The sequence below is a fragment of the Boeremia exigua genome, assembly GCF_020726555.1.
Source record: "Boeremia exigua strain MPI-SDFR-AT-0100 chromosome Unknown C7974scaffold_8, whole genome shotgun sequence".
Taxonomy (NCBI): domain Eukaryota; kingdom Fungi; phylum Ascomycota; class Dothideomycetes; order Pleosporales; family Didymellaceae; genus Boeremia; species Boeremia exigua.
Window position 1 is genome coordinate 1,648,110 of NW_025763525.1, and position 25,184 is coordinate 1,673,293.

The 25,184-nt window shown below is 52.5% G+C and overlaps 12 protein-coding genes across 12 annotated transcripts; 6 read left to right on the forward strand and 6 right to left on the reverse strand.

The window, feature by feature from the left end:
* Positions 1 to 212: 212 nt before the first annotated feature.
* On the forward strand, positions 213 to 2,575 carry C7974DRAFT_377918 (uncharacterized protein; the record flags this gene model as incomplete). Its single annotated transcript, XM_046140385.1, has 6 exons — positions 213 to 327; positions 464 to 513; positions 556 to 600; positions 669 to 694; positions 757 to 800; positions 1,104 to 2,575. 6 exons carry the CDS (start codon positions 213 to 215, stop codon positions 2,573 to 2,575), a joined length of 1,752 nt encoding a protein of 583 aa, XP_045995724.1.
* On the reverse strand, positions 2,461 to 4,260 carry C7974DRAFT_398105 (beta-lactamase/transpeptidase-like protein). Its single transcript, XM_046142277.1, has 4 exons — positions 4,020 to 4,260; positions 3,119 to 3,975; positions 2,929 to 3,066; positions 2,461 to 2,882 (listed from the first exon to the last, which is right to left on the reverse strand). The coding sequence occupies exons 1-4, from the start codon at positions 4,111 to 4,113 to the stop codon at positions 2,733 to 2,735; spliced, it is 1,239 nt and encodes a 412-aa protein (XP_045995725.1). The 5' UTR covers positions 4,114 to 4,260; the 3' UTR covers positions 2,461 to 2,732.
* Positions 4,261 to 4,324: 64 nt separating this feature from the next.
* On the reverse strand, positions 4,325 to 6,006 carry C7974DRAFT_398106 (Alpha/Beta hydrolase protein). The gene has a single exon (XM_046142278.1). The coding sequence runs from the start codon at positions 5,759 to 5,761 to the stop codon at positions 4,742 to 4,744; it is 1,020 nt and encodes a 339-aa protein (XP_045995726.1). The 5' UTR covers positions 5,762 to 6,006; the 3' UTR covers positions 4,325 to 4,741.
* A 121-nt stretch (positions 6,007 to 6,127) lies between these two features.
* C7974DRAFT_473660 (uncharacterized protein) lies at positions 6,128 to 7,741 on the forward strand. The gene is made up of 2 exons (XM_046146569.1): positions 6,128 to 6,912; positions 6,967 to 7,741. Exons 1-2 carry the CDS (start codon positions 6,624 to 6,626, stop codon positions 7,557 to 7,559), a joined length of 882 nt encoding a protein of 293 aa, XP_045995727.1. The 5' UTR covers positions 6,128 to 6,623; the 3' UTR covers positions 7,560 to 7,741.
* A 1,648-nt stretch (positions 7,742 to 9,389) lies between these two features.
* Positions 9,390 to 11,337, forward strand: C7974DRAFT_314187 (enhancer of polycomb-like-domain-containing protein; the record flags this gene model as incomplete). Its single annotated transcript, XM_046138445.1, has 2 exons — positions 9,390 to 9,551; positions 9,703 to 11,337. 2 exons carry the CDS (start codon positions 9,390 to 9,392, stop codon positions 11,335 to 11,337), a joined length of 1,797 nt encoding a protein of 598 aa, XP_045995728.1.
* Positions 11,338 to 11,494: 157 nt separating this feature from the next.
* On the reverse strand, positions 11,495 to 13,357 carry C7974DRAFT_220442 (uncharacterized protein). The gene is made up of 3 exons (XM_046137157.1): positions 13,106 to 13,357; positions 11,553 to 13,010; positions 11,495 to 11,501 (listed from the first exon to the last, which is right to left on the reverse strand). The coding sequence occupies exons 1-2, from the start codon at positions 13,224 to 13,226 to the stop codon at positions 11,704 to 11,706; spliced, it is 1,428 nt and encodes a 475-aa protein (XP_045995729.1). The 5' UTR covers positions 13,227 to 13,357; the 3' UTR covers positions 11,495 to 11,501; positions 11,553 to 11,703.
* A 438-nt stretch (positions 13,358 to 13,795) lies between these two features.
* Positions 13,796 to 14,908, forward strand: C7974DRAFT_314981 (putative tRNA threonylcarbamoyladenosine biosynthesis protein KAE1; the record flags this gene model as incomplete). Its single annotated transcript, XM_046138485.1, has 2 exons — positions 13,796 to 14,147; positions 14,199 to 14,908. The coding sequence occupies 2 exons, from the start codon at positions 13,796 to 13,798 to the stop codon at positions 14,906 to 14,908; spliced, it is 1,062 nt and encodes a 353-aa protein (XP_045995730.1).
* Positions 14,909 to 15,780: 872 nt separating this feature from the next.
* On the forward strand, positions 15,781 to 17,899 carry C7974DRAFT_220493 (fungal-specific transcription factor domain-containing protein). Its single transcript, XM_046137158.1, has 3 exons — positions 15,781 to 16,357; positions 16,407 to 17,343; positions 17,395 to 17,899. The coding sequence occupies exons 1-3, from the start codon at positions 15,913 to 15,915 to the stop codon at positions 17,747 to 17,749; spliced, it is 1,737 nt and encodes a 578-aa protein (XP_045995731.1). The 5' UTR covers positions 15,781 to 15,912; the 3' UTR covers positions 17,750 to 17,899.
* Positions 17,900 to 19,233, reverse strand: C7974DRAFT_457446 (tryptophanyl-tRNA synthetase; the record flags this gene model as incomplete). The annotated part of the gene is made up of 1 exon (XM_046146055.1): positions 17,900 to 19,233. One exon carries the CDS (start codon positions 19,231 to 19,233, stop codon positions 18,049 to 18,051), a length of 1,185 nt encoding a protein of 394 aa, XP_045995732.1. The 3' UTR covers positions 17,900 to 18,048.
* Positions 19,234 to 19,340: 107 nt separating this feature from the next.
* On the forward strand, positions 19,341 to 20,453 carry C7974DRAFT_398113 (BAR domain-containing protein). The gene has a single exon (XM_046142279.1). The coding sequence runs from the start codon at positions 19,609 to 19,611 to the stop codon at positions 20,392 to 20,394; it is 786 nt and encodes a 261-aa protein (XP_045995733.1). The 5' UTR covers positions 19,341 to 19,608; the 3' UTR covers positions 20,395 to 20,453.
* Positions 20,454 to 20,457: 4 nt separating this feature from the next.
* On the reverse strand, positions 20,458 to 22,393 carry C7974DRAFT_362802 (uncharacterized protein). Its single transcript, XM_046139744.1, has 2 exons — positions 22,066 to 22,393; positions 20,458 to 22,013 (listed from the first exon to the last, which is right to left on the reverse strand). The coding sequence occupies exons 1-2, from the start codon at positions 22,373 to 22,375 to the stop codon at positions 20,587 to 20,589; spliced, it is 1,737 nt and encodes a 578-aa protein (XP_045995734.1). The 5' UTR covers positions 22,376 to 22,393; the 3' UTR covers positions 20,458 to 20,586.
* Positions 22,394 to 23,435: 1,042 nt separating this feature from the next.
* Positions 23,436 to 25,166, reverse strand: C7974DRAFT_415003 (origin recognition complex subunit 2-domain-containing protein; the record flags this gene model as incomplete). Its single annotated transcript, XM_046143850.1, has 1 exon — positions 23,436 to 25,166. One exon carries the CDS (start codon positions 25,164 to 25,166, stop codon positions 23,436 to 23,438), a length of 1,731 nt encoding a protein of 576 aa, XP_045995735.1.
* Between the last annotated feature and the right edge of the window lie 18 nt (positions 25,167 to 25,184).

A 25,184-nucleotide genomic window follows, 5' to 3' on the forward strand; every position in this document is an offset into this window, starting at 1 on the left:
ACTACAGCACATCGGTCGTCTCCTATTGAATTTCACCATGAATAAAAACACAAGGCAGCTATTGTGGTCGTATTGTTGACGGGGTCTGGTTCTGCCAGTACATGCTGGAGTGGTTGCGCTTCGTCAAGTATAAATTAATTAGCAAGCTTATCGTCAGATGATTGGAAGCTATCAGTGGCTCTTGATTTCACAATTTTCAGCATTTAGCACGGATGCATATCTTTCCAACACCGTATCCCCTTTACTTTCGAATGACATCACATATACAGTCTGAAGGAGGTCTCAATACACCGATCAGCCCTTCTTTACCCACAAGTCCATTGGCAGGTATCGGTGTCGATTCCAGAAGAAAGGGAATCGGAGCAAGGCGGATGCATACTAACCAACGAAAGAGGTCAAGAAGACAAACGCAGCTCGAACTGAAGTCAAAGGTTTCGAGACTCTTCCTACTGTATATGTTTAGCGATCAGGGAAAGTGAGGCGACGCCATTTGATAGCAAAGGCTCAGCAATCGTAAGTCTCTGAGTTCATCCCGAATGCTCTCAATGTATGCAGAGGGAATTGACGTTACGTGCAGCAGGTCTCAGAGTCCCCGCTTCTGTAAGAGCTGACTAGCCTTAGACGCAATCAACCGTCAGATTACTCTCTGAAAACTGCGCGCAAACCAGGTTTTAGTTTGCTCTGGAAAGCAATTGTGAGTGTAGAGAATACCTTGCCTCCTAATGCCAGCACGTTGCATGCTGTACAGTTATGTAGAATGGACTTAGGTCCACACGTCACACATGTCGTGGGTAACCTTGGTGCGCCGCGCCAATTGTGTCTTCCACAACTAGTCACATGGTTGCAAGGTCGCTCAAGGACGAAGAAGTGCATCTCTACGGAGAAGTCGAGTGATCAGAAAAAGACACAGATGTGCCGCATTCGTGAACTCATTGGGTCATGGCAGTATTGGGGCATGACGGTGAAGAGGCACACTGAAGCTGCCTAGATCAAGTGTAGTAGAATTTAACGATGACCGGAAACCATTGAATTCTTCTTTGCAGAGAAACATATCGTTCTGATCACACGTTAGAGTGTGGTGAGATTCCTGCTTTACCCTACAGTGTTCGGTCTTTCCCCGTGCGGCGTTGGGCGCTTCCATTCTTACCCGCAGTTTGCCTCCACTTGCTTTTTCCAAAACACCATCTACCAACATCTAACGGCGTCGTCAGCCTGCCACGCGACCTGTCTCTCGAAAGCAATGTCACAGCAGCAGTCTGGATCGTCAAGCATCGTTGAATATTACAGTGCTCATCGCGAGCCGGTGTTTCGACCAGATGGCGAGTTCCACCATTTCGCAAGGCGATGTGACCCAGTACATACAAGAAACGGATACTGGAAGTTCTCAACCTATGAAGACGACCAACGCGCCTATAAGCATGGACTGCTTACACCGGAGGCCGTTCTAATTGCACAAGATGCTGGCGATGGAATGTACGACGAGATTATGCTGCGTTGGGTACCAGGTGAGCTGGACACGAACAACAAACCTTCAGTTGGGTCCGCTGCAGCTCACTTGGAAACCATCTACAATGAGAGAAAAGTGTTAGGCAAAGCCCTCTCATTTCAAGGCCGGGTACCATTATACCCTACCAGCACCACTGAGAAACTCATCAGATATCGACTTATTAGATACGGCGTACAGAAAGGCGTATTCCCACCAGAAACTCTGCTATCGCCTTCTCTCCGACCATCGAAAACTGATAAGACGATGGCCCCAAAGACGCGTGACGAGCCTGCACCGAACCACGACTCTATACCCTTCTCAGCATCTGTATCAACGCTCTCGTTGTCACAGACTATCAGTGAATCAGCATCGTCACAGCAAGTAATTCCTACTACATTGGATATTCCAGCTGCGGAGCTCACCAAGCCAATGGATCAGCTGGACTTTACTGAAAAGTTGCAAGCTTCACACCTTCCTCAGGAAACCCATCACATAATACCGTCTTCTGAGGTTGGTCAGTATATGAGTATGCCTTCAGGCACCACTGAAAGTTTTGGGAGTAAACATAGCGCCGGTTTACTCCTGGCTACGAGATCTAATGGCCATCAGGGTATGACCGGAAGAGGCAATACATGCCATGAAAACACCAACGATGAAGCCCCTATGGTCCCAAATAATAATGTCCCAAATGTGTCGTTGGCAAAACTGAAGCCTTCGGACCATTTCGGTGCGCAAGTTGCAGATCTGCCACGCATGGACTGTGAGGCAGATGCAACTGACAGTTGGAACAATATTGCCGCTCTATGTTTACAACCTACTGACGTGCTATCAGTATCTAAGATCCACGGCTTTACCGAATGTGTCACCAAATTCGACCCTGACCCAAGGAGGGAGCCAGAGATTCAGATACACGATATGGCAAACGTCATTCGCGATCTCGACACATTCAAAGAGGATCCTGACCTGCACGGATTGGATGATAAGCTTATTGTCTTATTATGGGGCCTCAAGTCATCTGGCAATGCGCGAGCACTCAATGGGTTTGTTCTCTCTCTGAATTTCGAGCCGAGTTATGCTAACACGGTCTAAGAGCTTGCTTTGATACCAGACACGGGTACTCTGATCATGGCGGAGATGACAGACAGGAATCTTAGCCAGCATCGGAAGAGATTGGTTACAAGGCCGACATCAAGCTTTGAGGAATCAAGCCACCAACGATATCAAGTGTTGTCAGATGCTTGCTGGATTATAGGCGAGGGCTTGCAAGCCCAGTCCCCTTGTACTGCTCGTACATTGCTGCTTCAAACCTACGGTTCAAGGCTGCACACTTTGCATCCCCAGTGGGCAAAACTTGTCCTGCATACAAGCCACAAAGTCCGGTCTTTGGGTCGATCCACTAGCAAAAGTTAGACTTAGGAAACAGGAAGATACATTGAGCTTACCCATATCAGATTAGGTAGTCCACCCCATATCATGGTGCCCTTCGCTTTACCGTCTGGCTGATCCTCCAAAAGAAGAAGACCCCCGAGGCCCCAATCCTTCTTCGAGTCTTTTAATGTACCCCCCATTGCATTGTTGACCTACAACACTCGTTGTCAGCGCATATATCCAACGTAGTAGCCTCGTACTGACTGTGTCGTCTTGTAAAACCGCATTCATCGCCATTGAAGATCCCTCTTTCAGTTGCGGCGTGAAGAAAGTCCTCAGGGTTTCCTTCTTCATCAGTGTTTCATCCGTATCGGTCGTGAGTACCGCACGTAGGAGCTTGCTATATTCCTCTGCAGTCGTGAAGACACCCTGTCCACCCATGCAGTCTTGCACTTCCTCCCCGTCTGCATCTTGATAAGACATTCTTGCGTTCGTATGCCGAAGTTTGCCTGACTTTTCGTCTCTTACACTCATGTCCGCCATACGCTCCTTCATATCCGGTCTGGATTTGAGACAAAAGGTCATGTCTTTGATACCAAGTGGCTCCCAAAGGTTTTGTCGCATATACTCCTCTAGAGTCAGGCCAGTCACCCGCTCGATGAGCAACCCTGCATAGTCGATTCCTGAGCCGTACATCCAGCTCGTCCCTGGCTCGAAAGTAAGTGGCGCATCAAAGCGCTGCAACAGTTTGGCGCCTGTAGTGGGCTCTCGACCATGGTATGCCAACCAGGCGAGAAGCTTTGGGTGTAAGCCATCGTATGTCAAGCCGCTCGTGTGCGTTAGAAGTGAACGCAAAGTAATCGGCGTGATGTGCTGCACTTCCACAGGCTTGCCTTCATTGTCGAAAGTTTTGAGGATTTTGAAGTCCCTCAGCTCAGGTACGTGATCGTATACCGGATCATCAAGTGTTAATTTGCCACGCTCAACGAGTTGCAAAGCACAGATTGATGTCATAAGCTTAGTGCAAGATGCTATCCACATTACTGTATCGGTTCGCAAGGGTTTGGCATTTTCAGGCTTCATAGAGGTCTGCCCGAAGCTCTTACTATACAGAAACGACCCTGAAACAGTAAGCGAATGACTGACAGTGACTGTAGGGAGCTACCATCGCGATTGGTGGCAAAGAGCACGCAGCCTGGAATTTCTTCGGCATCGATAGCTTCTTGAATTGCTCTTTCGAAGGTCGCCATAATGACCATTGGCCCAGTAGAGGTTTCTCTTGACGTGGCTGTTGTCCGCAGATGGATACAGGTATGATCACCCACAATATACCACAGTCGGAAGAGATAATGAGTGCTCAAGCAGTACGCAGAAGTCAAGTGGTTGGGGTGATGATAGACAAGAGATGACTCTCTTGTAGCTTCAGTGGTGCCTAGATGTTGCATGCCTCGGTTCATGCTACTGCGGGGCTATTCTTGCAAGCGATACATTGTACCTACGGTATGTAGCTAGCGCGTCTCAGAATCGAGTTACTTACTCTGTTCTGCTGACACTCTGATGTGCATCCTCCCCATCCCTTCAGACATGGGCTCGCAATTTCTGAATGACGAGAAAGAAATTGCTTCCCGTGTAGCAGATTAGTTGATGCAGCAACTCCCAACCTGCCTTTGGCCTGACAGGCTTAGCGGCGTTCAGAGCAGATGGCACTATGAGAACAAACATGTCGATTTAACTGTTGTCTCTTGAGAGGTGTACCATGAGTTGACAACTGATTGACGGTCAAGAGGAAGCCTCTTGTAAATGAGACATCTTTCTAATAAAAGTTGCTATACTTTATGTGAAAGGGAGACCTACCTCCAGGCCAACTACGAACAGGTCTCCGGTTACTTACAGAGTCCATTGTTTGAACCATTCAAGTATAATGCTCGTCGCTTCCGCCTCTTCGCAAGTCAACGCCTTCTCAGTGTCGCCATTCGGGAAAGAACTTGGCCAGTCGTGGTACAAGTTCGTGTAGTTGTAATGAACAACTGTGTCATTCCAGCTATACCTCGAGACCTTCTTGTCTCCGCTACAGAGATACGACGTTGTATTTGATGCGACCTCAAACGCATTTCGCTTGGCCCAGTCGTCTACCCAAGTTTCGACACTCGTCGAGTTGGCGTTGCCGCGCGTGTTGATGCCACCAGCATAGGGTATCGTAGTGTCCTTAAACCCGTGGAACTCCATGATAGGAATAGGGTGACGGCTAGGGTTGCAAGCTGGTAGCTCTTGATTGGCGTCGAGGTAGAAAGCCCCGGATACTGGCGCGAATGCAGCGAACCGCTTCGTAGCTTCAGCGTCGCAGGCCAGAATACCAGTGAAGCCAGCTCCATTGGATTTGCCAGCAGCATAAATGCGGGACGTGTCGATACAGAAAGTCTTTTGAAGCTCATCCAAGATCTCTAATGTGAAGGTCACGTCGTTCACAGAGGAGGGAAAATCTGGGTCACCCTGCCATTGCTGGGTACGCTTGGCATTGTTCAAGGCCGCGCCTTCTGGATACACGGAGATGCCGTTGAAGCCATATGTCGCATTCGAGAATTGCGATAATTCTTCCTGGAATGCTGCGTCTTTGCCGCGACCGTGAAATGAGAGAATCAGAGGAACTCTCGTGTTCGTGTCGTACGTTTTGGGTAGATGCAAACGGTACCCGCGTGTAGGTAATCCGCTCGAGCTGCTGATGTTAAGATTGACGGACTTCTCCAATTCGATGCCTTTTGGCAGAGGATTTCCACAGCCGTTTGCAATGTCTGCTGTCAATGCGTAACTAACGCCAGGCAAGACAGCTAAAATCGCAGCGCCTGTACACAATGTAGAAACCATCCTGAAGTGAGGTTGTCCTGGCCCTACGGCGATGCAAGAGGGCATGGTGCTCTTAAAGGCGCTGTGCGCGTTGATCCGAGAGCTTCACCGGCAGCGAGTAAGGCGCCCGACTCTCCTCACTAGTCCATGCTACTTCCCGCTAATAGATAATTACATCAGGGGCGGATTCGTACATACCTAGGACGACCGACTAGCACACACTTAAGAAGTCGGTCCAATGTTGAAAGGCAGAGTCGTTTCACAAAGCCAGGCAGTTCGGCATACCTTGTACAACAGGAACAGACAGCAAGAGACACGAGGGGAATCTGGCTGGCACGGGAACGTTAAATGAGGCGTTGCTTGTTCGATGCTAAGCCACTAGCAAAAACGTCAATAACTAGCCGCGAAGATCCCCGATGGCCGGCCCCCAGCCTGAGCCTCATCTTCCAATATCGCTCTCATACGCGAAGAACGTGCCGATTATAAAGCGCGCCTTCTGCGCTCTGAGACAAACTGCGCGGGTTGTAACTGACTGATGATGTTCAGTCCTTGCGACCTTGAACGATCCCCGTATGGTCCCCCGATCTGAGACACCCTGGTCCGGCAGGCGACTGGGCCTGTCATTGCCCCACGACTGTTATTGGTATTGTGTCATCCTGGTACAATTGCGATCTACCAAGAGTGGCCGAATTTCAGTTCATAACTTACCGTGTCGACTTAGCATTTGTCGTATGACACAATCGCTTCATTGGTCAACGCACCTGACTTACCTAGCCAAGCTCTAACCACGCGAAAAGCAGCGGGTCGGCGACTACACCACAGTGAGAACAGTGTGTTTCTTGTTCGGGCCCTTGCGGCTCCACGACCTGACGGCTACTCCCTCCGCAACTCTTTTCTACTCCATCGGCAATCCAATACGACCCCCAGCATGCTTGTGCGCAACATATTAGGACTGACAACTATTGTGTACCTTGCTACCGGTCTCGCTGCTGCCAGTTCAAGCTGCTATTATCCTAATGGTAACAAAAACAATGGTGGAGCGTGCGATGCGAACGCGGAAGTGTCTGCATGCTGTGGGCCAACATTTGTCTGCTTGAACAATGGCCTCTGTCAGCCTGGTGCAGATACCAAACGAACATACGCGTATGACTTTTATCGCAGTGGTTGTACAGATGCCACGTTCAACTCTACATTGTGTCCCCAATTCTGTGTTGGCTGTGAGTAGCATGGGCGGACATGATTGCAAGTGTCTTGTACTGACTCGTGCTTAGTGGGTTACCACAATGATCGTGGCCAAGGCGTGAAGAGTTGTGGTAATAACACTTACTGCTGTGGGGCCTCCGGAGACTGTTGCAGCGACTTTTCCAATGTTTTCGCGCTGGACGCGGTGCAGGTCATCACTACCATATCAGCATCATCTGCATACATAACGGACACCGCCAACGGGACTTCAGCAAGTATTTCGGCGCCAGAAGAAGATCACCATGCGCTAGCGATAGGTCTAGGCGTCGGTATTGGGATGGGAGGCTTCCTTGTGGTTGCCCTCGCGATACTCTACGTTCTGAAACGCAGAGCTAAGCTGAAACGCAATGCTGAGCATGGAAAAGAAGAGGAAGTCTCAGAACTGGATGCGTCGTCGATAGCCCAGCTACCAGATGCATCGGCTGAGCCTGCACCTGCACCTACCAAGGTTGGTCATACTGCACTAGCGGGTGCCGTAATTCATGAAATAGCTGACGGAAGAGCGGGTTCATCCGCCGCGCCTCATGAGCTGGAAGCCAATAACACCTACGACTGGGAGCCGCGGGGCGAGCCCGAACCGCGTGATGGAGGCCTCAAACCTGTGGATAACACCGCGCATTAAATGCCAAAATAGCCATTCTAATACAGGAGTAGTTACCAGACTATATTTACAACGAATGCACAATATAGTCCGGAGATCGTGTGATTCTGTATGTCTTGGTACATGAGAGTGTGGCTAAACAAAGCGCGCTGTAAGTGAACTGATCAGCTCCCTTAGTTTTACATGCTCTATCTGGAAGCACCGAGTCCAGCGATGACTATTTACATCCAAGGTAATCGTCACTCTCACAATCTGGTTGTCAAAGCTTGCGGAGACCTTCTGAATCCTTCAGTGGTCCCAGTCATGTAGATACTCGCCCTGATATTGCCTTTTGATAAGTAGGCGCGATGCTTTGACATACCCACAAGAACGATCCCTTTTGTATTTCAGCCTCTCCGTTTGTTTGGAACCCTTATTTGACGCGTCACTTCTTACTTCTCGAGCCTCGCTCGCTGACCTTGTTGCCGTTTGTGCTCTGATGAAGAACTTACTATGCTTTTTGGTGTGGGGAGGACCAGTCGTTGACGAGCACAGACAGCTCTTATCGCCCAATTTCCATTTACTTATCCTTAGATACCTGCAAGAGGGTTTGAGATGGGACCGTTGACATGGAGGCATCCATAGCCTCGTAGGTTTCACACAACTTCGTAACAGCATGCGTTCAGTACGTGGCTCTTGCTATGAGATCAGAAATCCCGCCACATGCAAATATCTGGAAGGATGCTTGTGAGAAGCGACCTGTATGTTCTTGACACTGACACGTGTAACTCAACATTGTGGCCCCAGTCAAGATTCTGCTTAGACGCCTTCTAGAAAGCAGCATAAATCCCCGTTATACGATGGTCACTACGTCTGACTATTATGATCGATTGGTACATCGGGCAAATGCATCTTTGATCCTTCCCATTGCTTTGTGTCTGACCTGAACTGTTTTATAGGTGCTATTGCTGCTGCTCTTCAGCACACTTAGGGCATCTGCCGCCTATTCTAGATTTCTAGTCTGCTAAAATGACATGGCATGTGTTGCGCCTGCTGAGTCGTTTGTTCTTTAATGCTCAACATAATACAGCAGCTGTAATGCGGGGTACAAGGTGATGAAAGAAGCTTGCGTTGGTGAGTAGATTACTTGTAAATACCACTCACCGAACTTTGTGAGCTAATGAAAGTCTTGGGATTTCATTTCATCGCAGCGATACAAAAGTAGTCATTATGGGAGATGTGCGGTGTAAGTACTTGAGGGTAGGTAGATGATGCTGTTGGGTGTTACAACCTGGCAGCGAACGCAGATCATTGCAGCACGCTAAAGGTTAGTGCCTTCTTCTCGCGTTAATACCAACCGTGGTTCATATCGCAAAAACGTCGGGTGACGAGCTGCAGAAATAAGCTCAGGGTGCAAGCAGTAGATTCACGACGGGAAGCCTAAGTAATTTTCGGCACCGGGTGAGGTCATACTACGTAGCAATGCGCTATTAGGGTTGATAAGTTTGTTTTATGCTCTGGATGCGGCCAGTGCCGTGATGTGATTGGCTCCACGCCTTCGGGATTGGAACGCAGAGGCTCCTTGTTGTGCGCGCCCTCGCAGCCCGACAGACTGCAACATCAACCTGCCATCAAAACATTCGCACCACAAAACGCACGCACAACCATCAAAGTTCATCAAGTCCATCTCGGATCTGGATGCGCTGGAGTCTACAAAAACATTGACACCCATATTGGCATTATTGCGACGCGTTTTTGTCGCGAAACAGCCCTGCGCAGGCCGAGAGGCCACCTGGCCGAAAGGGCTGCCCGGCAAAGTCTCTGCAGGTCACGTGCTTTGTTACAATCCCAATCACAGGGGGCTGAGGCAAAATGACGCAGCGTGTTACTGGCCAGCGCTTTCGCCAACGCAAATTGTCTACCAAACAAAATATACCTGTATTGCGAGAGCATGAGGTTGAAAAGCTCGATGATGATGAGGCGTCACGGCACATCCCAAGGGTCGAAACTGGTGTCGAGAAAGGAGAGGAAATTGTAAGTCCTGTTGCTGGCCACCTTGAGCATTTAGTGTTAAAGCGTGGTCATTTTCGCGCAAGGCACTTCTTACCCTGCACATCATCCCGTGCAATAATGCCCGCTGTAGCAACTTACCCGTCAGGATGATTCAGACTAACCGCGTCAACAGGAGCATCATTTACAGGCCGTGATATCTGCAGCGCAGGCAGCAGCTCAAGGTGCTACCGGCGGTAAGATTGCACAACTGTACATTCCCACACCAGAAGCAACTGCAAGCCATTTGCAATACGACGAGCTATACCCACCCCGGTTCACACAGCCGGCGACCTACATCCGGTTCTCTTCCACAGTAGAAGACACTTCAGGATGTCCATACTGTATGACTAGTGATGATGTCGCTTTCCTCAAGGCGTACAACCAGAAAAGGACTAAAGGGCCTCACTGCTCCGAAGACGAGTTCGAGGAAGTCATGAACTTTTTCGAAGAAACTGCTCAGACGAAACAGCCCTTCTCTGCCGTTGGTGATGCCCCTGTACTCGCATACGAAGACCTGGAATCGGATTTTGATGAAACGATTGGTGAAGGAGCGCGGAGATTTGCCAGGGAAATCTATTCGCACTGGAAGAACCAGAGGTTGCTGAAAAGCAATCATCTTTTGCTGCCTTCCCTGAAATTTGAGACGAATCTCGAGACAGACGAGTCAGATCCTTATGTTTGTTTCAGACGTCGTGAGGTGCGACAAGTCCGCAAGACTCGAGGCCGAGACGCACAGGTGACAGAGAAGTTGAAGAAGTTGCGTAACGAATTGGAGCAGGCCAGACTCTTGATGGCTCAAGTAAAGCGACGAGAAGCGATTATGCGAGACTCGCTTGCAAATGACAAGCAAATCTTCGAGCAACGGCACGCAGTCAAGGAGATCAAGAGAAGACTCAGCATCAAAGCTGATGACGAAGAACTCTTGATCACGCAAAAGGTGTGTTTCGATGGTTTTCCAAACTCGATTTGGAACATGACTGACAGACGGCAGCCTGCGCCAAAGCCCAAGCCAAGACCTGATCTTGAAAGAGTTCGCCAGAACATCCCTGGCATGAAGCCCCAGGTCACTCGCGCAGACGGGCGGCTTGTCGATAGTGACCTTGTGTATCTTGAAGAGCAGCAGGCGAAGAAGACAGAGGCCATCGAGACCTTCATCGAAGAAAATCTCATCAAGCACCAGAAGTGGAACATTGGCTGGGTAGATGCCACCTGGCGGCCTATTACGCCACCACTGGAGCAAGCCGCTGCCAAATCAGATTTTCGTACGGTGTTCACGGAATCGCAATTGCCTACTCCTCCGGCTTCCGTGTCTGACGATGAAGGTGCTGACTCCATGGCGGTAGTGCGTGCGAACCCGCCGGATACACCGCGACGGAACGCGCGTATACGTTTCGGTTCGCCCCCAGATGATGTTCCCTTTCAAGACCAGTCTCGTTACCGAAGAAGAGTCGGACGAGGCGGGCGGGTGATGATAGACCGACGTGGTGTCAAACGCCCAAAGCTCGAATCCAGCCAGCTAGATGAGCGCGTTGCGGACCGCTGGAAGTATGCCGGAGACAGCAGTGAGGATGAGCAGACATACTCTGTCGATTGGACAGATAATCTGCATATCCGGTATCGTATCATGATCGATCGGCAAGGTGGTGAGAAGCAACATCCTCATCAAGCTGCAGGCACAATTCGCAAATCGATCGAGAATAATAATCGATCCGCGTCCGGCCATCTCATGCCGCCAACAGCAGCGCCTGGTCCAAGCTCGGTATCGTAATCCTTCTCTTTCAACAGCTTTTTGACGATGATACGTGTTGGTTTGTGGCGAGATATACCCTTTGATTCTTATTCGCGAGAAGATCCAACCGGAGTAGTGGATCCCACAACATATGTACAGGATTCTGCGATCAGGATTACAGACGGAAAGATCGTTGATGGTCTCTGGATAGTCATTAGCGGTCTGTCCCGATTATTATTGGATATGTATAACACCTCCAATGCCAGGCTGCATCTTTGGATGCCCACAGATAAACAGATTAAAAACTTACCACTGCACTACTTTGCTCTCACGTCATCACCGCAATCTACCAGGTGTGGGCCTATAGCTGTTACCGTGCAAGCCTTGTGTGATGGGAGGCGTCGGTCATGCTCTTTGTTTTTTTCCAGTGCCACCCATTTCTACATCGCCTTCGCCATCTACCTCTCGGGCTCTTTTAAGGCCGCCTCCTTCTCTTGCAACTTTTTCAGCCAACGCTTCTTTAACTTGCTCGAGTACCCGCTTCTCCCCCATTCGCACCGCCTTGGCCATAGCCAGTCGATGCTCTTTAGAAGATGGATGGCTTACACTTGACACCTCAGGGGACTCGCGGACATCGTCGTCGAGGCTTGCAGCATACTGTGCGAGGCGGGTCTGGACCAGTCTGTGCAGGAACTCAGCACCTCTACTAGTCATCTTCTCGATTTTTGGCAGCTTGTCCCTCTTCTTGAGACGGTCGAATTCTTCATCGGGCAGGAGAAGGGTTTCGACAAGCACAACAAGCTCAGGCGAAAGGCTCTCTTGCAAGTTGAAGGGATCGCTAGCAGATACATCGTAGCCAGTGTCAACAACCTCGTGTTCGTCCAAATACTCAATCCGCAAATCCGAGTGCACGCCGGCTGAGATCGCAAGATCTGTCACTAGGTCCATGGAAACCTCTGCAACGTCGTATTTGGCATAATTGTCGGTTACATAGCCATAACGCCGCAACAAATCGGAGCGTGGAAGGGGCCCGTAGTCGTTGAAAATCTCCTCGCCGGCACTGATTGGCTTCAGAGCCCTCATATCTAACGAGTTGGCCTCATAGAACAAGCGGGCATTGTTACGGTCTGCGTCAGCGTTCAGCATGTCTGCCAGAGGCACCATGCCCTTCGGGAGTGCCTCATCTTCATCCTCAGATGTATATCCCTCCTCGTCGACGTCTTTGCGTGAGACCGAAGGCTCAACGTCAAAGGCATATGCCATGATCAGCGATCCCATGCGGTGCATCAAAGCGAGGTTGCGCTCATCGCGCAGTTCCTCGGCCCTCTGCGACGCACGTTCATCATCGGCAAAGAAGATGGGTGCGAATTCCTTGATCACCGGGATCAACTGCTCGACGAACATGTCGTTTGCGCTTTGTTTCCCGATCTTGTTCACGACAGCGCTGGCCTCCAACGCTGCCAGCTCGTCGTCGGTCCAGTACATAAGAGTGTCGAATTCGGTGGGCAGGACTGAGAAGTACGCGGCCCAGTAGGAAGCATCACCGTTGAGGTGCTCGTAGAGCATGACAAGGATGAGAGAGAGCCATGGGCCCAAGGTTTCGAAGGTAGCGACCGGAATCTCCTTGGACAGAATCGAGTTCTCGACGCTGAGAATTGTCGAGCGGGGAATGCGGAAGAGGAGCTCGTGCTCAGCAACATGTTGCGTAGCGACTGGTAAGGGTCAATGCTTGGCTTTGCGGAGAGGGGCATGGAGCGTTTTCTGTATAGACCCGGCAGCTCCGCAGGGTCGAAAACGGTCAACTCACCAACACCTCGCCCAGCTTGCGCATGTCGAAGGTCTTCGAGTCGAATCTTCGGGCTGATATCGGCTCCGGACTGCCGCAGCCAGGCCAGAAACGCTTGACCAGCGCCGTCAAAATCGACCATGTTTGGCGAGATAACAAGTGGTGTTTGAACGGGCGGAGGTTGGAAGTGTGACGGATTGCTAGCGCCGAGTCCCGAGATTGTTGCTCATTGGCCGAGGGGGCTCCGACCTTATGATCCACCTCCGGACGCCAGTCAGCGACAATGGCAATTGCGAGATCAACATCCAATGGCCTGGGTGGGGAGCAACGAGTCCCTTGAGGCCGAGCGGTGAGGGCAGGGGACGGGCGGCAGAAGTGTCCGCCCCAGGTCTGTGGCACCAGGCTCAGGCCTCAGGTGACGTTTGTGTACTCGGCAACCAGCAACGCGCGCACGTGCTCCACTTCACGCCTTCACATTTCGTGTAGGGGGGCACTGGTTGGGGTGATGTGGCTGCGTACGTAGCAGGCGATCTGTGTGCTTGCATATCGGCATTGATGTGAGCAAAGATGGCCTTGCATTCAGCCCTACGCGCAACTCGGAACGAACTTGTCAAACGTCCCGAAGTATGTCTTGGCAATCGTCTTCACACCCCGCCATGTGTAGACCATGAGCGGTTGCAGACACGTAGTCGCGAAACACACACATTCACAATGATTGCTTTGGGGTTAGAAGGTAGCGCCAACAAGATCGGCATTGGGGTCATATCTCATCCAGCGCCCAACAAGCCTCCAGTCATCTTGTCAAACCTGCGACACACATACATCTCCCCGCCAGGCGAGGGCTTCCTGCCCAAGGACACAGCGCTGCACCATCGAGCATGGGTCGTCCGGCTGATCAAGCAGGCTGTGCAGCAAGCTGGTATCAAGATTGAGGACATCGATTGCATATGCTACACCAAAGGGCCGGGAATGGGCGCACCACTTCAGAGTGTTGCGCTCGCGGCGCGGACCATCAGCTTGCTCTGGAACAAGCCTATGGTCGGCGTGAATCACTGCGTTGGCCGTAAATACACGTCGCAGCCATGAATACTGCACAAAGCTGACCTGCTATCAGACATCGAAATGGGCCGTTCCATCACACGCGCCGACAATCCAGTCGTCCTCTACGTTTCTGGCGGCAACACGCAAGTCATCGCCTACTCCGCGCAACGCTATCGCATTTTCGGCGAAACGCTCGACATTGCAATAGGCAATTGCATAGACCGCTTTGCGCGCACACTCATGATTCCGAACAACCCGTTCCCCGGCTACAACGTCGAGCAACTGGCGAAGAGTGGAAAGAACCTTATAGATTTGCCCTATGGCGTGAAGGGCATGGATGCCAGTTTCTCGGGAATCCTGGCGGCGGCTGATCTCCTGGCCCGAGGCTTAGACGAGACGCTACCCAGCGAGAGACGGCTCAGAACTGATGATGGAGCCCTTGTGACTAGAGAGGACATGTGCTTTTCGCTGCAAGAGACCATCTTCGCTATGTTGGTCGAGATAACAGAACGCGCAATGGCACACGTTGGTTCGCAGCAAGTCTTGATTGTTGGAGGCGTGGGCTCGAACGAGCGGCTTCAACAAATGATGGGCATGATGGCGCGAGATCGAGGGGGAAGCGTGTTCGCTACAGACGAGCGGTTCTGTATTGATAATGGCATTATGATTGCGCACGCTGGGCTGCTGGAGTACTCAACAGGAGTCATCACAGGCCTGGAGGATACAACATGCACCCAGAGGTTCAGGACGGACGAGGTCTTTGTCGGGTGGCGGAAGGATTGATGTGCAAGCGAGGTATGCATCCCTATCCAAGTGATACCCTGTTTATATTACATTTCAACACCATGTCATCTGCACTCCAGACATGCCTTCAAGGGATGGCCTATCAACCTTTACTACGGACCGGTTCGGTATCTGCTACAATGAGCCTTCGCCATTGCGTATTTGGCCGTGGGTGAGCGAGCTAGGCAGTCTCAAGTGACGGACTTCGGACACTTATCTACGAAGATCGTCCTCGCTCCGACCTCGCTCTGAGAAAGGGATGATCTATGAACGGGATTCTCGTAGATTCCCGTGAGGCGTTCACTGATGACCCGAAGCTAGTTTAGTGTGCCATTTATGTCATCCCCGTTGGCTCGCTTCAGTCGGAACCCCTGCAGGGCACATTTCCATCATGGGACCTGAGCACTTGCACCATGCTCCCCGACTCGCGCATTTGGCACAACGACGTTGCGCATCACTGACAATTGACGGCGACGTTGAGCTTTCACGCTGCGGGTACTCACTCACCGTGATCTTGTCACCTTGTTTTTTGTCACTGGCTCACAATAATCAGATTGTGTTCGACCAGGGCTGGGGTCGAGTGGCCTTGCAACAATGTGTCCATCCCATCTTAGGTACAGGCTATTGGCCACGCTTGCACTCTGCGCAGAGCTGTTCTGCAAGAGCAACGATGCAGGGCCATGTTGTTCTCACAAGTTTCGAAGACCCATGTCATTTTGCACGACCAATCGGGTTTTGAGGAACTGCTAGGCTATGGCTATTCGGGGTCTTGAACAAGGGTTTCCACTGGTTCTCCGGTTTCAGGTAATCCTTGATGCGCGATCTGTATAGACTACCGATGGACTCGTAACGAATCTAGTATTTTTATTCGCGATAACTCTTCATATCGCAAAAGTAAGTCGCGGCCGTCTTGCACCTTTATCCATTCAAACAGACCAACCACTTCGGCACCTGGCTACACATCATAATTCGATATTGAGCAACAAGCGTCCCTTGACGTTACCATGGACGCAGACAGGAGGCTCTCCAAAGCTCTGGAAGCGGCCAACGATGCACTACAACACCTTTCTATGTCACCGGACTTCTCTTGCCTCGATTGTACACACATTGATCGCTTAATCGGGAGAGTCGTCGACCTACCGACTGAGGGCAACCAGAGGAATAGCAGACGCAATCTGTTGGTCATTAGACAGTGGATGATTACAGAAGGGCCGGGGGTCGTGCTCCTAGAAGTCCTTGGGCAACTCTACTGGCGACTGGGCGAGCTCAACAGCAAGCAGTTTGAGAAGTTTAAAATGACTCTCCAGCAGCAACAGCCATATCTGTCGCTCATTCAGGACACCGCAGCAGTCACTTTAGTGCTCCAGAGATTACAGCATATCCAGCGACTGAAAGCAGAAGCTTGTCAAGAGTTTCTTTACGAACTGTCAGACTTGACAGGAATGAAGAGTTAGTCCGCCTGATATGCCGCTCAGCATTGTTTCACTGACTCGAATAGTCCTCTCTCCCATTGCCGGAACGGATAGCTCGAGATCGAGATCAAGCAGCCCCTTCACTCCAGTATCCGCACACTCTTCGGAAAGCGACTCGCCAAAAGAGCCTGGTTACACAAGTTTGATCAAGTATGTGCCCTCGGTTACTGCATGGACGGGCGACATTGAACACCTTCTCATGGACTTCTACGTACATGGTATTTGCCCTGGTCGTACCGTTGCGACTCAGTCAGATCCAGATGGCTATGTTTCCATGCTACAGGTCGCGAAAACTTGTTCGAGTACCCGATATGCTCTCCTCAGTCTCTCTGCGTCCTACATTAGCGAGCATATCCCTTCACGAAGGGACTACTTTCAGCACGCAGAATTATACTACTCTACGCAGGCCCTCCAGGCTCTGACAACGCAAATTACCAATGGCGACAATTACGACGGTGCAATTGCAACAAGTATGTTACTCATGCATCAAAGCGCCGTCAACAACAGTCCAGATTCGCCATTATGCTGGTCTTGCCACGCAAATATCTTCGACATCGTCCCCGATGGCTTGGTCAATCACCAGTCTGCCCCTGCTTTGTTCATCCGCGGACAACTAACACTCGCGCGAACAGCGCAGACCGCGCAAGTGCTTCAATCGGCGCAACTCCACTCTCTCGAAACCACTTCCTGGTTTGAATCTATACCATCGAACGAAGCCCAGAAGATTTGTAGCATCCTGGGGTTCTCGCCACAATTGATGTTTATCATCTCGTCAATCACCTCCCTGGCATTCGATATGCATAACACCGACAGGCTTGGATACGCACAGGCACTAGAAAGTCAGCTTCAAAGCATGAAACAATGGACTACGGAGCCTCAAGGTCCAGAACATGAGGTTTTACTTGTGACAGCAGAGGCGTTCCGCTTGGCTGGGCTTATTTATCTGCGTTGTCGTCTGTACGGGTGAGCAACTCGACCCCAGATTCAGAACATACATGGCTAACAAGTCTGCAGTATGACACGTTTCCACCCTTCCATTCTCGATCTTACGGACGCTCTGTACACTCTCATTCTATCCCTACCTGTCCAAGGCGCACTCTACACAGCCATTTATCCCGTGTGGCCGCTCTTTGTAGCTGCCGTGACCTTGAATTCAGATAAGCGAGATCGTGTCTATCAACGAGTTGTGCCGATTCGCGAGGGCGACAGGAATACCCTGCCATCCGTGTTGAAGCGCGTCAGCGGTATGCGGGTCTGGCTCGCCCAGCAGGATTCAACATGTCACCGACGAGACTGCTGGTGGGAAGAGATGTTGAGCCCGAGTAGTAGTACGACTGCGCTGAGGACGAATCTGTTGTGCTTGGGGTGACAGGGTGTGATGAGTATTTGATGTTGGTCTTGGAATATTTTCTTTGGTTTCCGGTGGCTATACGCTCTTCTGTTCGGGAACATGCCCGATTTTGCGATGTTCATTTCCTCTATACCCTAGATTTTTGCAATTTTATCGTCGCTCTAGCGTTCTTTTTGCGTACCGAGCTATGATCCCACTGCTTCTACTGTTCCGCCACCGTAGATGATCTGATATAGGAGTATGTGAGGAACGCGAGTGTTCATGACGCACATTATTCTTTCGAAGAAACGATGGAACAGGCTGGTCGTAGAGCTCGTTCACCATCCTAAACCCATGGCGTTACGTATTCTGTGCATGGTGGACTCAGCGATGACTGCCGCCTTGCTGGCGCCGTTTTCAGCATGTGTGACAAGCTCCCGTTGATCGCCTGCCATCAACTCTTCGTATCGTGCCCTTATGGGGCCGATGCTTTTTTCTACAGTGTCAGCAGCCTTTTCTTTCAGGGAGCGCATGCTCAGGTTCTTGAAGTCTCGGGCTAGCTCCTCGGGCGACGTAGCGCCCGCCTGATCGAAGTGATAGATCAGGTCGATCAGATTGGTCACGCCAGGCCGGGCGTGGCGGTCGTAAGTCACGCCCTCGATGGAGTCTGTGAGGGCTGACTTGAGCTTGCTGTGTATGGTGTCGCGCGAGTCGGTGATCAGGATGCGGCTCTTGGGCCGCGGGTCGCTCTTGCTCATCTTCTTGGTGGGCTCGACCAAGCTCATGAGGCGCTTTGCAGGGCTCAGCAGCGTCTCGGGGACGGTCAGGAGGGGCCCGTATAGGTGGTTGAAGCCGATGGCCAGCTCGCGGGTGAACTCGAGGTGCTGGGCCTGATCCTCGCCAACGGGGACGTGGGTGGTGTTGTACAGCAGGATGTCGGCGGCCTGCAGAACCGGGTAGGAGAAGAGGCCGAGCTTGAGCTGGTCCTTGGAGGCGGCAAGCGGCGAGGCGTTGTCAGGCAGGTTCATCTTGCTCTTCCACTGCGTCATGCGGCCCAGGTAGCCCATGGAGGCGCCGCAGCTGAGGATCCACATGAGCTCCGCGTGCTGCTTGACGCTGCTCTGGGCAAAGATGATGCAGCGCGCGGGGTCGAGGCCGACGGCGAGCAGACTGGCCAGCATCTCGCGGCGCCATTGGCACAGGGCGCGCGGGTCCTGCGCGACGGTGATGGCGTGCAGGTCGACGATGGAGAACAGGAGCGACGAGTCGGGCGCGGCGGCGTCCTGCAGGCGCACCCACTGGCGCAGGGCGCCCAGGTAGTTGCCGAGGTGTGGGACGCCGGTGGGCTGGATGCCGGAGAAGACGGTGGCCGGGGGGGAGGGGGGGGTGGATGCGGAGGTGGAGGACGGGGTGGAGGTGGGCAGCGCTGGGGAGAGCAGCGCCGGGGTCGTGGAGAGCTGGCGGCGCTGCGCGAGGGCGCGACGGGCGCACCGCACAGCTGCAGGCGGGCGGAGAGGCAGCATTGGGGAGCTCTGGCGGCGGGCTCGGGTGCGAGCGCTGATGGCCGCACTGCCACACTGGCTGGGCGGCGTCCTGCGGGCGGCGTCATCGCAGGCCGCAACACCAGCACCAGCCACACCCGGACTCCAGCAGCGCCCAGCAGCAGCAAGCAGCGCCCAGCAGCGACCCCGCAACACCAGCATCGACGGCGCACCAGCCACACCTGCACACTTCGACCTCACGCCGCCGCGACCCCTCCAGCAACCGCCCCAACCACCTCCAGACGCTGCAACCCCGTCATCCGCGCGCACCACCCCGCCCACCGCACCACCCATCGCGCCTCGCACGCCGCGCCCACCCGCACCCGCACCCACACCCGCACCCCCCCTCCCCTCGCCATGTCGTGGACCGGCTTCAAGAAGGGCGTCAACCGCGCGACGACGCAGGTGCTCATGAAGACGGGCCAGGTCGAGCGCACCAACGACCGCGACTTCGAGACGGAGCAGCGGCGCTACCGCACCATGGAGACAGCCGCCAACAAGCTGCAGAAGGAGGCCAAGGGCTACCTCGACTCGCTGCGTGCCATGACGGCGTCGCAGATGCGCATCGCCGAGACCATCGACGCCTTCTACGGCGACGCCGGCACCAAGGACGGCGTCTCGCGCTCGTACAAGCAGGCCGTCACCGATCTCGACGCCGAGACCATCAAGGCCCTCGACGGGCCCTACCGCACCACCGTGCTCGACCCCATCCAGCGCTTCTGCAGCTACTTCCCCGACATCAACGCCTGCATCACCAAGCGCGAGCACAAGCAGATGGACTACGACCGCATGCGCGCCCAGGTCAAGAAGCTGACCGACAAGCCCGACAAGGACGTCACCAAGCTGCCGCGTGCCGAGAAGGACGAGCAGCTGGCCAAGGCCGCCTACGACCAGCTGAACGAGACCTTAACTACTGAGCTGCCGCAGCTCATCGACCTGCGTGTGCCCTACCTCGACCCCAGCTTCGAGGCCCTGGTCAAGATCCAGCTGCGCTTCTGCGCCGAGGCATACTCGCGCATGGCCCAGGTCCAGCAGTACCTCGACGCCAACACAAGAGACCAATATGCCCAGGGCGAGCTGGACGCCCGTGTCGAAGAGGTGCTGCAGGAAATTCGGGACCTGAGCATCGCAGGCACCGTCTGAGCCTGGGCGGTGAATGGCATGGCACGGCGTTATATATTCTAAACATCTCTCATAACACATTTTACTTTGATTTCTATCCTTCTCGCATAATACGTCTCGCTTTGACTTGATCTGTCCCTTCAACCACTTCTCAACATCGCCGACATCCAGTCTCCTCTCGTAACACGGCTCCGCCCATGTAACTGCTACTAGCTACCACTCACGCTCCCACGCTGGCTCGAGGTCTTTGCTCATGTACGGCCCGTCCAGGTAGTATCCCAACTTCGCGTAGTAGCTCCGCACTCCCACCCCTGAGATGACGCTGATCTTGCGGCTCCCATGCTCCTCGGCCGCAATTCTAGCCGCCTCTTCCATCAGCAACGTACCATACCCTTGGTGCTGAAACTTCTTTGGGTCCCTTGCATGCACCGGCACCGCGCTACCGTAAACGTGTAGCTCCCTTACCAAACTCGTTGGCTGCCCTGTCAATTCTTCCCTGAACGTGTGCTCTTTGGAACACTGCCTCAACCGCAGTAGTGCAATAAGAATATCCTGTTTGGGGTCTTCGTACGCCAGAAAAGTCTCCCATCCGCCGTTAGCTGTGTAGTCGCGGCGCACCAGCTCCACCTGGTCAGGACGTATCTTGTGCTTCACTTCGTTGATGCCCACTTCGCGTGTCCGCACGTCACGACAGGTAGTGCCAAAGTCTTTCATCCGCGCCAGCGCCAGCTCTCTCAAATTTCCGTTTTCCACCCCAGACGTGACAAGCGGCATTGGAATATCGCGCTGCACACGATAGATGCGCGTCCACGGCGGTACGAGCGCGAGGATACGTGCCACAATGTCAATCAGCGCGTTGGGTGTGTAGTTTTTGTACCTTCCCGTGCGCCATAGCTCGTATAGTCCTGTGCCACGGATGACCAGTGTAGGATATATCTTAAGCCCGTCAGTGCGGAAGTCGGGATTTGCAAAATATTCGACAAATTGGTCAAGATCGCGCTCCATGCCCACGTTGGGCAAGTCAGGCATCATGTGCGACACGACCTTGAACCCAGCATCTTTTGAAAGACAAAACGTCTTTGCAACCGCAGCAACAGTATGCCCACGATTCGTGTCGCGGGCTACATCTTCATAGAGAGACTGCACTCCGATCTCGAGACGCGTGCAACCGTACCGAAGCATGGAGGATAAGTGCTGGTCTAGACAGTAGTCCGGTCGAGTCTCGATGGTGATTCCAACACACTTGGTGTTGCTCATCTCTCCAGCCGCGACCGCTTCATCTACGTCCTTCGTCTGGTATCCAGAGAGTGCATTGTGGAGTTGCGAGATGAACTCGTCTCGGTACGACTCCGGCAGCGACATGAATGTGCCACCCATGATGATGTATTCAACCTTGTCGACACTGTGACCAAGCGACTTGATCTGATCGACACGACCCCTGGCCTGCTCATAAGGGTCATAGCGCGCTCTGATGGCGCGCATAGAAGTTGGTTCATACCCTGTGTAGGACTGAGTTGAGTACTCGAAATCCGAATCCGGCCCGCCAGGACAGTAGACGCAGATATTTCCCGTGTAGGCAATGTGCGGGCAGCGATGCGGCTTGCACATGACCGCTACAACTGCGATACCTGATGCACTTCCTGCAACTCACGTGAGTATTACTTCTGTTATCATCCAATCCAGCTAACTCACGAATCGGCTTTGCAATCAGCTTCGGCAAGATGTATTTCTTATAGTGTTCAGGAACCGCCGCAATGATCGCTGTGAGCGGTGGTTGCATCTTCAAATAATGCTTCTTTGCAATTTGGCCTCTAAGTTGGTTCAAGTTCAGGTCTTTTTTGGGTTTCGAGCCATCTGCTTGGGCCTCGTAATCCTGTACCAGTGCGGAGGCCACATCAGCGCAGGCGCGCATGTACCGCTCGTTCTCTGGCGGTAATTTCATATTCTTCGGTAGCCGTCTCTTTACGGGCATGTCTGTATATGTCATTGTTGCGGTCGCCATGGTGGGCTGTTTCGTGGTTGCTGTGGTATGAAATTCCTGGATGGCGATTCTCGATGTTCAAGTTGGGGCAACGATCTAGGCTCGACACAGCCTAGTGTCTGACTAGTCACCTTGCGTACAGTATTCGCATGGAAACACCTCCACGACCTCTTCACCAAAAACCTTTTGTACTGCTCCTCTTTCTTCCCCTTCCTGCTGAAACTCCTATAATCACCACTGGAAATCACTTTCTGCTGCGGCTCGGAAATATGAGCGCCATGCGTTGGCCTCTAACAAACGCTGAGAAAGTCTACAAAGCCATATATCTTGAACTATGCTCGCTATACGTTAAAGGCGCAGCTGACGAAGCTGAGGCTTTAGCTTGGCAGTTCTATCAAGACCCACATATCCCTCTAATCCTACGCATTATGTGTTGCAACGTTCTAGGCGAAGCGATGGATGGTGAATATCTGCTATTCGCAAGGGAGGCAGTAGAACACGCTACTGCTTCTTTGATAAGTGAAATGCTTAACTCCTGTCAGTTCTCTTACTGATAACGTAGATGCTGGAACCAGAAAACGAGGTTGCCCAGCTGATGCTTAGAGAGTCAAAGGAGATCTTGGCAAATGCAGAGGAGGATGCTAAGGAACAGCTACTTGCCTTACCTAGCTTGCAGGAAGAGTGCGACAAAGCAAATACCGAGGCAGACAAACTTGCGGCTAAGCTTACTGCGCGCAACCCTCCTGCACACGAATCTCAGAGCCAGCCTTCAATTACATCTCTATCAGCGTCAGCTATGTCAACAGCGTAGATGCATGCGAGCTCTGTATTCAGTCCACTCTCATCCCCTCAAGGACTGTCATGGAAAGAAGGCAAGGGCAACTTCGAGGATCGTTACGACAGACTCCATCGTCAAAAATGTAAAGTGATAACTGTTGCTCCCCTCGGGAGAGCTGTGGTTTTTTCAGGGCTAAGCCATCTTAAGGCTTTGTCACTTGGACCAACCGAGCCAAGCGACCAATTTCCTGTTTCTATATACATAGGGGAGACCGTCGGTCGATATTCGCTGTGTGTCTGCCCCTCAGAATGCATCGCTTGCAAGGTCCTCTGCTAAGCCTTCCAACTCTTCTTGCCTGAATGGCACCCATAATCTTTCCGTCCCCATTGCATCTTTGCGACTTTCAAGCATCTGATGGTCGTGGAATTCTTTGAGTAAGGTTCGGAACCCGACTTCACTAGAACAGACGAATTCCTGCACCGCCTTGTGGTACAAGACGCGGTACTCCACGCCCCGATTGAACTCGGGGACAGTCGTCCGGGCTTTTGCGATCTTGTTTGGCTTGGGCGTTGCTGTAGGATCGTCGTCTTCTTCGTCGAGGCCTTGCTCCATGATTTCCAGGGTCAGCTGCTCCATTACGAGGATGCGGTACAGCGATCGCGCATTCTCAGGCAGTGACCGTAAGACGAAACCTACCCCATCCCGACCTCCCACGCGACGGCCGCTACGCCCTAATAGCTCGTTGACAGTTTCCACGACGTCAATTTCAGCATCGTAAGGTGCGAAGGTGGTCGCGTCATGAAAGAGAAACTTGTACTGCGTCTTTAAACCTACGTCCCACAGCAGTGCAAAGTTGGGAGTGTCAGCTGTGCATATCAGACTGACAGACGGATGAGCGGCGAGACGAGCTAACATCGATGGTATCGGCGACTTCCGTAGCGATGATGAGTCGATAGAGTTTAGAATGATAAAGACGGGATGCGGAGGCGGTTCGTCTGACAGAGAGTCAAGCACAAAATCAAGCAGTACAGCCGGCTGATTAGGCAGCTTGGTAGAAATTGGCATGATGGTCGATACTACGGTCATTAGGAGATCTTTCATCGTAGTACCCGCAGCGTAGGCGTTGATCATTGCGATCCTGGGAGTTTTCCTCGAGCCGTTGTAAGGCGCCGTCCCTAAGAGACGGCGATACAGATGAGCCGCAAATTGTTCAGTTATCATGCGTTTTGAGCCATAGCCATAGAGGCAAACATTGAAACCTTCATTAAGCTCGAACATCCACTGATCAAAGGCACGGCCGTGTAAATCAATCAGGAAATTTACCTCAGGCTCATGGCAGTCGTTGTAGTTGGACACGGCCTGAAAGTACTCGTCGTGATTGAGCAATCTTTGCGTAGAGAGCGTGTTGTTGGATGTCTTCAGTCCACCGGGTCGGTTTTGCCAGAAGTACTCCTCGTGCGGCGGCAACTCGGCTGGCGGCGTCGGTGACTTGGGCTTCTTCTTCCCCGAGCCTTTCGGTCGACCTCTGCCACGTTTTAACGGCGTCTCCGGCACAGGCACTTCTTCTAGTGCCGTGGATATCGGTGCTGTTCCGTTTTCACCTTCCAGAATCTGTTCTGCTAGAGTTTCCTCCTCGTCGAGCGCCTCCTCGTCAACTTCCTCGCCATGGAGTGCCCGTTCGTATATCCGCTGGTTGCTCTTGCGTCTGGCGCTGCGGTCGGCGTTGCGGACAATTGTTGGCGTGCCATGGCGAGTGTCTTCATCCACAGAATCTGTAGGCGTCTCGAACAACAATTTGCGATTCGACTTCGGAGTGGCAAAATTGGAGGCACTGGCCGCACCTGTCTTCTTCAGGATCGACTTCGGCGTTCCGAAGTCTGTCAGGTGCTGAGTTCTGGCCCTTCGCGACGGTGTCTGCACCTCCAAGACATCTGAGTCGGTGCCAGTCGCTTCATCGTCGACGAGATGGGCGCGTCTTTTTTGTGGTGTCCCTTCCTCTTCGGTGTCGTCTCGTCTGCGCTTGGTGCTGACCATGTCGTTGTGGTCGTGATC

Coding starts and splice junctions, on each gene's coding strand:
- C7974DRAFT_398105 (XM_046142277.1), bottom strand. CDS start 4,113: ATGGTCATTATGGCGACCTTCGAAAGAGCAATTCAAGAAGCTATCGAT. Junction 3,976..4,019: donor CTTTGCCACCAATCGCGATG/GTAGCTCCCTAC, acceptor TTACTGTTTCAG/GGTCGTTTCTGTATAGTAAG. Junction 2,883..2,928: donor GACTACCTAATCTGATATGG/GTAAGCTCAATG, acceptor AACTTTTGCTAG/TGGATCGACCCAAAGACCGG.
- C7974DRAFT_398106 (XM_046142278.1), bottom strand. CDS start 5,761: ATGCCCTCTTGCATCGCCGTAGGGCCAGGACAACCTCACTTCAGGATG.
- C7974DRAFT_473660 (XM_046146569.1), top strand. CDS start 6,624: ATGCTTGTGCGCAACATATTAGGACTGACAACTATTGTGTACCTTGCT. Junction 6,913..6,966: donor TCCCCAATTCTGTGTTGGCT/GTGAGTAGCATG, acceptor ACTCGTGCTTAG/TGGGTTACCACAATGATCGT.
- C7974DRAFT_220442 (XM_046137157.1), bottom strand. CDS start 13,226: ATGGTCGATTTTGACGGCGCTGGTCAAGCGTTTCTGGCCTGGCTGCGG. Junction 13,011..13,105: donor GCAAGCTGGGCGAGGTGTTG/GTGAGTTGACCG, acceptor GACCCTTACCAG/TCGCTACGCAACATGTTGCT.
- C7974DRAFT_220493 (XM_046137158.1), top strand. CDS start 15,913: ATGGACGCAGACAGGAGGCTCTCCAAAGCTCTGGAAGCGGCCAACGAT. Junction 16,358..16,406: donor AGACTTGACAGGAATGAAGA/GTTAGTCCGCCT, acceptor TGACTCGAATAG/TCCTCTCTCCCATTGCCGGA. Junction 17,344..17,394: donor CTGCGTTGTCGTCTGTACGG/GTGAGCAACTCG, acceptor ACAAGTCTGCAG/TATGACACGTTTCCACCCTT.
- C7974DRAFT_398113 (XM_046142279.1), top strand. CDS start 19,609: ATGTCGTGGACCGGCTTCAAGAAGGGCGTCAACCGCGCGACGACGCAG.
- C7974DRAFT_362802 (XM_046139744.1), bottom strand. CDS start 22,375: ATGGCGACCGCAACAATGACATATACAGACATGCCCGTAAAGAGACGG. Junction 22,014..22,065: donor GCTGATTGCAAAGCCGATTC/GTGAGTTAGCTG, acceptor CGTGAGTTGCAG/GAAGTGCATCAGGTATCGCA.